Consider the following 10,000-nt stretch of genomic DNA (forward strand, 5'->3'; position numbering starts at 1 on the left):
CAGCGGACACCTTGCACCGTGGAAAAACCACATTGTCGTGTTCTATCATACCGTCGGTCGATAATGAATAAATAAGGTTTTAATCGATCAGTGTAGGCGGTAGCATGACAATACTGAAGCAGTGTTATCGCGTAAGGAGTCAAACAGTCAGACCTGTTCTTGGAACACACTGGTGGAGAAAATATTGGTCTGATACCGACGCGCATTACGTGAGATAATATATTGGCCTATTATTATTATTATTACCGGCAACTTACTTAGAGAGAATGTACAAGTCTGTAACTGGGTCATTACTTGAGGAGAAAAAAAATATTGGTTTGCAACCAGCGCATTACTTGAGAAAATATTGATGTTGCAGCCGGCGCATTACTTGAGAAAATATCGGCCATTCATCCGGCGCATTACTAGAGAAGATATTGGTTTGCAACCGACGCATCTACTTGAGAAAAATAGTATTGGTCTGATACCGGTACCCTACAACAGAAAATACTTGTCTTTACCGAATACGAACACAGAAAGACAATTATATATCACTGGCCAACAAATAAATAAATAAATAAATATATATGTATATATATATATATATATATATATATATATATATATATATATATATATATATATATATATATATATATACAATATACAGAGAAAGAGAGAGAGAGAATCATGAATAATTATTACCGGATATTTACACAGTATGTTATGGTCTGTAACTGCATAATTCTTGATTAAACAGGATATGTTCTTAGATTTTTATTAATTTTTTTAAAAAGCAAAATCACGGCTTCTTGTGCTTCTTCTGAATGAATGAATTGATGAATGAATGAAAGAATGAAAGAGTGAATGAATGAATATATATTTCTTTTATATTGGTTTCAAATTTGATCGAGCCTTCCCCCGCCTCCTCCTCCTTCTCTCTCTCCCCTCCCCCCCAATGCCCTCTCCACCCCTACCCACCAACCCACCCCCACCTCACCCTCCCAGTTTCAGAATGCACTATCGCATGACACTGACTGCGCATCAAATACATTTCATGGGCAACAGAGTCAGAAACATTGGCGAGTAGCTTGGAGTCCTCGACAAGTTCAATAAACTGTGGCAGTTTACACGAAAGTGTTATACCAGATACAGAACCTAGGCTTACAAGAGAATTATTATGATCAGATTACAGGGCGCGCACGCACGCACGCACGCACGCACGCACACACACACACACACACACATGCACACACACGCATAAACACACGCACACAAACACATGCAGAAAACACACACACACACACACACACACACACACACACACACACACACACACACCCACACACACACACACACACACTCACACAATCACATCCACATACACACACTCGCACGACCGCAACTCCATCCCCACCCGCACACACACACACACACATGACCGCAAACTCTCCTCACAGACACAGACAACACACACACACACACACACACACTAACGCACGCACACACACACACACACACAGACAACACACACACACACACACACACACACACAGACAACACACACACACAGACACAACACACACACACACAGACACACACACACACACAGACACACACACACACACACACACACACACAGACAAAACACACACACAGACACACACACACACACACACACACACACACACACACAGACCATCACAGTCACAATCACAGTCGCCATCACCATCACCATCACCAAATACGGCCTCGAGCCATTGCCTGCAAGTTGGCGCAAACACCAACACAACGAACACACACGAAGACGTCACGAGTGATACAACTTGCACCCGCAGAGAGAGACAAAGAGGGGGGGAGAGGGAGAGAGAGGGAGGGTGGGGGGGAGAGAGAAAGGAAAAAGAGAGAGAGGAGAGAGAGAGGGAGAGAGAGAGAGAGGGAGACAGGGAGAGGGGGAAAGAGAGAGAGCGAGAGAGAGAGAGAGGGATGGAGAGAGAGAGAGAGAGGGAGGGATGGGGAGAGGAAGAGAGAGGGAGGGAGGGGAGGGAGAGAGAAAGGAAGAAAGAAAAAAGAGAGAGAAGGAGAGAGAGAGAGGAAGGGAGAGAGAGAGAGAGAGAGGGAGAGAGAGAGAGAGGGGGGATGGAGGGAGAGAGAGGGAGGGAGGGGTAGGGAGAGAGAAAGGAAGAAAGAAAGAAAGAAAGAAAGAGAGAGAATGAGAGAGTGAGGGAGAGAGAGGGAGAGATAGAGAGACGGAGGGAGGCAGGGGGAGAGAGAGAAAGGAAGAAAGATAAAGAGAGAGAGAATGAGAGAGAGAGAAGAGAGAAAAAGGGAGAGAGAGAGAGTGGGGAGAGGGAGAGAAGGGGAGAAAGACAGGAGACAGTGGGAGAAGGGATGGGAACAGGGGGGGGGGGGGGGGTGGAGGTGGAGATAGAAACGGATGGAGAGGGTAGGAAGTGAGAGACAGAGACAGAGAGGGAAGACAGGCAGAGGCCGAGAGAGAGACAGTGACAGACAAAAACACAGAGAGACAGAGTGACAAAGACAGAGAGAGACAGAGTGACAAAAACACAGAGAGACAGAGTGACAAAGACAGAGAGAGAGAGAGAGAGAGAGAGAGAGAGAGTAGGGCAGGGCATAGCCAGAGATAGAGGCAGATGGTCACAAACACAGAGAAAGAGACAAAGACAGAGAGAGAGAGAGAGAGAGAGAGAGAGAGAGAGAGACAGAGTGACAGAGACAAAGACAGACAGACAGAGAGTGGGGCAGGGCATAGCCAGAGATAGAGGCAGATGGTCACAAACACAGAGAAAGAGACAAAGACACAGAGAGAGAGAGTGACAGAGACAAAAACAAAGAGACAAGAGTGACAGAGACAAAGACAGACAGACAGAGAGAGAGAGAGAGCAGAGAGAGAGAGACAGAGAGACAGAGAGAACAGCACCCTCAAGCTCTCTACCTGTCACAGGTATGACAGATACACAGCTAAGTCAATCCTCTCTCTCTCTGCGACAAAACTGTCGCTGGCAATATATCGATTTTTATTACACACACACACACACACACACAGGCTTCCACTGACTCTTTTGCATCCTTGAAAGATAACATCAACTGTCCCTCCTCTTCCTCCTCCTCCTCCTCCTCCTCCTCCTCTTCATCCTCTCCCCCGATCCTGTCTCGCTTCTCTTGCTCTTAATGTCTGCTAGCGAGACGCAAGCTTTTTCTGAGCTGCTCTGGAACAATCGGATTTTTTTTTTTTTTTTTTTTTTTTGCGCACATGTGTGTGTGTGTGTGTGTGTGTGTGTGTGTGTGTGTGTGTGTGTGTTCGTTTTTATTTTCCCCCTGTGCCCTTGGAAAGGAGACGGTCTCTTCTTTGTTTCTTTGTGAGGTGGTAGTGATGACGTTTGTTTGCTGACAAGAATGTGACAATCTTGTGTGCAAGGAATTGAGGGGCGTGTGTACGGGTTGTGTGTGTGTGTGTGTGTGTGTTTAATGTTGATAGTGTGTGCAGGTGGAAATCAGTGTGTGTGAGTGATGTTCAAGTGGGAATGGCTTGGCGTGAGGTGGGGTAAGGTGTTTTCCGGTGCGAGCGTGAAAAGTGACGATGATGATGATGGTGGTGGTGATGGTGATAATAATGCGTGTTGCTGCTGCTGCTGTTGTTGTTGCAAAGCCAGGTACAGGAAGGGTGGATGTCCCTTGTCCTCCATGCGTGACGGTGTGACAGGTAAATCAATCGACTTTCTGTGTGTGTGTGTGTGTGTGTGTTCTGTGTGTGTGTGTGTTGTGTGTTGTCTGTGTGTGTGAGGGGGGTTTGCGGTGTGTGTGTGTGTGTGTGTGTGTGTTGTGTGTGTGTGTGTCCGTGTCTGTGTCTATGTGTATTGTGTGTGTTGTGTGTGCGTGTGTGTGTGAGAGAGAGACAAAGAGAGAGAGCGTGAGTGTGAGTGCGTCTGTGTGTGAGTGTGTGTGTGTATATGTGTGTGGTGTAGTGCAGTGCAGTGCTGTGCAGTGTAGTGTAGTGTAGTGTAAGGTAGTGTGTGTGTGTGTTTGTGTCAGTGTGTGTGTTGTGTGTGTGTGTGTGTGTTTGTGTCAGTGTGTGTGTGTCTGTGTGCGGGTGTAATGTGTGAGTGCGAGTGTGTGTGTGCGCGCGCGTGTGTGTAGTGCAGTACAGTGCAGTGTAGTGTAGTGTAGTGTAGTGTAGTGTAGTGTAGCGTAGTGTAGTATAGTGTATGCGTCCACCCGTTCGTGCGTGCATATGCTCGTACGTGTGTGGTGAACGGGGAGGGAGGGAGGGAGGGTGATATTGCAGACAGTGGGGGAAAAAAAGAAAAAAAGAAAAGAAAAAGAAGGTGTGCATATTCAGAATTTAGGTGTGTGCGTAAACAGACTGCAGTCATCATTGCTTTGGTTTTCACATTATGTTGATCATCGATTTTTTTTGACTCACTTGTGTAAACAAAGTGAGTCAATGTTTTAACCTGGTGTTCGGTTGTCTGTGTGTGTGTGTGTGTGTGTGTGTGTGTGTCGTGTGTCCGTGTGTCTGTGTGTCCGTGGTAAACTTTAACATTGATATTTTCTCTGCAAATACTTTGTCAGTTGACACCAAATTAGGCATAAAAATAGAAACAAATTCAGTTCTTTCCAGTCATCTTGTTTTAAACAATACTGCACCTCTGGGATGGGCACCAAAAATAAAAAAGAAGCCTAATTATATGCAAACTGCATTTACTGTTATATTTATATTTTTTGTATTCTCTAAACTTGGCACTTTGACCTCTTATTCTGACACAACAACAAGAGGAGTCATTATTATCATTTTTTTGTTCAAACAGGAACTTCTTTTGCTAAGCATGGAATTTTTATTTATTTTGCAAACGTTTTGGTGCAGATAGTAAAAAAGGGAAATTACTCTGTAATTAATGCTAGGGGACTTAATTTATCACAAGCGAGTCTTGAAGGCCTTGCCTCTCTTGTTTTTCTTTTACCATATCAATACGGCATAGTACGATATAGCTTTACAGATGTCAAAAACTAGCTGTGTGTTGTCTTCACAAGTCTACAGCAAATCTCAGAATCATTGTTGGCGAGTATACTATAAGCAACATTGTATTTTGGTAAGTAATCGTGCGTTTAGAAATAAAAGCGGAAATGTTCTAGATGCTAAAATTTATCTTTTGTTTGTTTGCTTGTTTTTGATAGACGGTAAAAAAAACAAAAACAAAAAAACAAAAAAAAAAACGTGCTGTTGATTTTGAGCATTAAATCTACAGGCTAATGCCTATACTCATGCTTTTGGATATTGTCACAAGTTTAGACAATAGGAAAACCATCGTGCTGCTAAAATCACACCTCCCCCCCCCCCAAAAAAAAAACAACAGACTGCGATACGAAGCATCGGTTTTTTAAAAAAACCAACCGCATCATTGAACTGTGCCATCATCTGCAAAGGGGGAAAAATAATGAGATAGGGAATGTGGGTACTTAATTGACTGCATGCCCGCCACTGCTGAACCGACTGTGTTGGTTCTCCTGACATGATGTTTCTGCTCTATTGTTTGTTTGGGTTTTTTTTTGGTTTTTTTCTTCCCATCACCTGCCTGTATTCACAAGCCTGATTTCTTAACAGCATCATCCAGCGTGACAGTCTATTCTGACCTTTTCATCACCGATGTATGGTTTTCGCGCGCGCACGCACACACACACACACATGTATATACACATCCCACCTCAACAACGAAATTAGGTCAATGCAGCAGGTTTTCTCTCAAGAAAATCGTGCGATTTTTTTCTCCTTTTTTTTTTTCGTCATCTTTCTTTGCTCCTTAAGACTACTGCAAACTACCTCGCAAATGTCAGAAGCCTACCTTGCAAACGCACGCCACTCCCACTTTGAGTTGAAAGTATCAGTATCAGTAGCTCAAGGAGGCGTCACTGCGTTCGGTCAAATCCATATACGCTACACCACATCTGCCAAGCAGATGCCTGACCAGCAGCGTACCCCAACGCGCTTACGTTGAAAACTGTGCATAAAGTAACATACCTTGTGAACGCTCAACCTCCGCTTTGAAAAAAAAAAGAAAAAAAAAGAAAAAAAGATGAAAATGAGATACAAAACAAAACAAAACAAAATAAAATAAATGGAATAAAATAAAACGAGAGAGAGAGAGAGAGAGACAGAGAGAATATCACGAACTAATATTAATTCAGTTCCCAATTTTATGATGTGTAGCTTTACAAAACAGGGCAGATTTAGAGCTAGAGGTAAAAAAATTAGAACGGTTTGCACGAGACGTGGATGTGCGTCATTGAAGAACTCAGTCATGGCATGACGTTATTCCATGACGCGCAGTGTCTTGTTTCAACAGCCGTTTTGTTCTCATTTCCAAGATACTTAAGAACTATTTATTTATTTATTTGATTATTCATTTATTTGTTTGTTTGTTTATTCATTTAATGATTTGTTTCTTTATTTATTTGTCTATTTGTTTATTTATGTATCTATCTGTTCATTTATCTGTTTATTCATTCATTCATTTATAATTGAGCTCACCGTGCCATACGAAAGCAGAATGGAGGAAGCCCACATCTACAAGACCGAGAAGTTTGCTAGTCTAGCCAGCAGCCTGAGAGAATCTTGCTTCCAAGCCAAAGTCCTCGCTATAGAGATTGGTGCAAGAGGGTTTGTGGGCGCATCTGCATACAGCCTCATGAAACAGCTGTCAATTTCTGGCAGAGAGAGGACATGGGCTCTCAAGGCAATGGCAGAAGCAGCAGAAAAGAGTTCCAGCTGGATCTGGTCGAGGAGGAATGAAAATTAAATTTCCCTACTCAAACTAGGCGTTCGATGGCTCAGTGGTTAAAACGTCTGCCAGAAAAGGTGACTCAGTCCTGAAGTGGCGACCAACCTGGAGGCGCGGGTTCGAACCTGCTGAGGACCAGGAAAAAAGAAAAAAAAGAAAAGGCGGCAATACAAGGGCATCCAGGAGTCATGACCTGGGTGCGGCCCGGCCCCCTTTCAGTGTAAGGAGTTAAGGGCCGAAACGCTTGACTGAGGGGGGCTTCGTCTCTGAAGACCCTGTACTGTTCGGCTCTCCTTAGAGTTTCTTATCAATATTTATTGAATGTATCCATGTATGTACTTATATTTATTTATTTCGATTTATGCTATTTTATTGTGTTTTCCCTTGTTATATTAGATGCAGTGTAACGTATAATTGGATTTGTCCGAAGTCATTGACACCTTTTTCACCAACTGAACGGAACTGAACCTAACCTGAACTGAACCCTCACTCTCAAACCCGTCAGTTTCAGTTTCAGTAGCTCAAGGAGGCGTCACTGCGTTCGGACAAATCCATATACGCTACACCACATCTGCCAAGCAGATGCCTGACCAGAAGCTTCCAAAGTAGTTTATTGTGGTTCCTCTGCCATCTTGATTTGATTTGATTTATTGGTGTACTTAAACAACGCCTGTCCTCGGTCAGAGACCAAGCTCTAGGCGCTTACCAAATTCTGAGTCATTTGCATGGCAGGCTGGCTGCCAACGTGGGTAGAGCCGACTGACGGCTGCCATTGGGCGTTCATCATTCGTTTCCTGTGTCATTCAGTCAGATTTCAAGCACGCACGCACACACACACACACACACACACACACACACACACACACACACACACAGTCAGACAGACATGTAACATTTTACGTGAGTGACCGTTTTGTTTATATTTACCTCGCCTTGCTGGCAGCCAAACTCCGTTATCTTTCATAACAAGCAGTACATACGTTGATGTTGTGTTCCACAGGTGTAACGAAAGCACACGTGCCTGACCCAGGGAGCAAACGACCAACTTAATCATCCATCAAGTGAGACGTCCAGCACAGCACCGCACAGCGCAGCACTCCACGTTCCCCCTCCTCCTCCCCCTCCTCCTCCTAACCCATATCATCAGCAATTAAGGTTTTTGGCACGTGCATCTACCGAGTCTGACCACGGCTGCAACTGAACCAGCGCGTGCAGCCTTTGCTGTCTGCCTCTCTACTTCTGGAATGCCACCACATGTTGTTCCTTCTACACACACACACACACACACACACACACACACACACACACACACAACAATCACCGTAATACCGATCGCCGCATTTCTGGACTAGCACCAACATATACATACACACATACATACATGCACATACACACATGGCGTACCCCGATGTGAGAGTCATCGTCCCTCGCCGCCCTGTCCTGTTTTGAGTCAGACTCCTACCACTACCTGGGCTGCTACCAATCTGTGCATTCACCCCCACCCCCACCCCCCGCCACACCTCCCTCCTTCCCTCTCCCCCTCCCCACCCAACCTCTCTTCACTCCTACTACTACTACTACTACTACTACTACCTGGACTGCAACCAATCTGTGCATTTACTTCAGAATCGACCGCGTGAGTGCCGAGTACCGACTACTACAGTATCGGCGAGACGCACCTGCCGGCGTCGTCTCTGTGGTCAAGTCAAAGGACTGATAGGTAGTTGGACACACACATAACTCACATGTCCAGAGGAAGGACAGCACTCTGGACTGGACATGCCGGACCTTGTGATGATGCATGCTGACAACAACACGAAGCAGCTTTTCGAAACCGACTGGGAGGAGTGAGAGGAACGAGTATAGTCACTGATCGCTAAACCAAAAAATAAAAATAAAAAGGAAGATACACAGGTAGACAGAAAGGATAGACCGAAGGAGAAGGAGGAGGAGGAGGGTGATGGTGTGAGCCGATCAACAAGTTTAGTCTGTTTCTTCTCTGTGTCTTTCTTTCTCTCTGACTACCCTACCCCCCCCCCAGCCCCCACCCCCGCACACCACCACCACCACCACCACCACCATCAAAGATGAGGAATATACGTGAAGGAGTTCTGTTTCCGTTCCTGACGCCCTCTTCGGCATCGGCAGTCTGGCTGTTGGTTGGAGGTAAGTCTTTTCGAGTTTGTTTTCAATATTTTCTTCTTCTTTTTTTTCTTTTTTTCCGCTTACCTTTTACCTTATGCTGCTATAGACTAGCTTACTAACTGACTGACTGACTGATTAATTAATTGGCTGACTAACTAACTAACTAACTAACTAACTAACTAACTAACTAACTAACTAACTAACCAATTAACCAAATATCTACTTTCTTCTTTTCCGATTTGTTTCTATTCAATAAACCAGTACGTAACTAAGCAAACAGTAAACTAATTGAATGACTGACTGAGTGAGTGAGTGACTGATTAACTGATAGACTAACTAACCAACTAACTAACTAACTAAATAGCTGGGCATAATGGTAGAAGTTTAACGTACGAATCTTGTAGGAGGAAGGAAAAAATGAAGAGAGAAAATACTGCTTTATGATTGGATGGAAAAAAACAACAAATAAACAATGACCAGCAATACAACAACCATTGTGTATGCAATATTCGTGAAATTGTTGACTCACAATCCTTACAGTCAACGCAAGAAGAAAGGTGAAAGGGGCAGTGGGAGAGAGAGAGAGAGAGAGAGAGAGGGAGAGAGAGAGAGAGTAAAACAAACTGAGCGAAAAGTGACAGTGGTGTTTCAAGATTCCAAGTAAAAAAACGACGGGCGCAATAGCCGAGTGGTTAAAGCGTTGGACTGTCAATCTGAGGGTCCCGGGTTCGAATCACGGTGGCGGCGCCTGGTGGGTGAAGGGTGGAGATTTTTACGATCTCCCAGGTCAACATATGTGCAGACCTGCTAGTGCCTGAACACCCTTCGTGTGTATATGCAAGCAGAAGATCAAATACGCACGTTAAAGATCCTATAATCCATGTCAGCGTTCGGTGGGTTATGGAAACAAGAACATACCCAGCATGCACACCCCCGAAAACGGAGTATGGCTGCCTACATGGCGGGGTGAAAACGGTCATACATGTAAAGGCCCAATCGTGTACATACGAGTGAACGTGGGGGTTGCAGCCCTCGAACGAAGAAGAAGAAGAAGAAGAAGTAAAAAACATACTGGACAA

At 44.5% G+C, this 10,000-nt stretch overlaps 1 protein-coding gene and 1 long non-coding RNA gene across 2 annotated transcripts in view; both read left to right on the plus strand.

Annotated features, from left to right (window-relative positions):
- The window catches only part of LOC143283313 (uncharacterized), a 10,763-nt gene extending 2,169 nt beyond the window's left edge, over positions 1-8,594 (plus strand). Inside the window, exons 2-3 of the long non-coding RNA XR_013055386.1 lie at positions 3,650-3,703; positions 7,777-8,594. This is a non-coding gene — a long non-coding RNA (uncharacterized LOC143283313). The remainder of the gene's footprint in view (positions 1-3,649; positions 3,704-7,776) is intronic.
- Positions 8,595-8,635: 41 nt separating this feature from the next.
- LOC143283314 (uncharacterized) overlaps positions 8,636-10,000 on the plus strand; it is a 32,409-nt gene continuing 31,044 nt past the window's right edge. The window contains exon 1 of the mRNA XM_076589504.1: positions 8,636-8,942. Within this exon, the coding sequence (XP_076445619.1) occupies positions 8,864-8,942 (79 nt within the window). The 5' untranslated portion in view covers positions 8,636-8,863. The remainder of the gene's footprint in view (positions 8,943-10,000) is intronic.

Source organism: Babylonia areolata, chromosome 6 (genome assembly GCF_041734735.1).
Source record: "Babylonia areolata isolate BAREFJ2019XMU chromosome 6, ASM4173473v1, whole genome shotgun sequence".
Classification (NCBI taxonomy): Eukaryota; Metazoa; Mollusca; class Gastropoda; order Neogastropoda; family Buccinidae; genus Babylonia; species Babylonia areolata.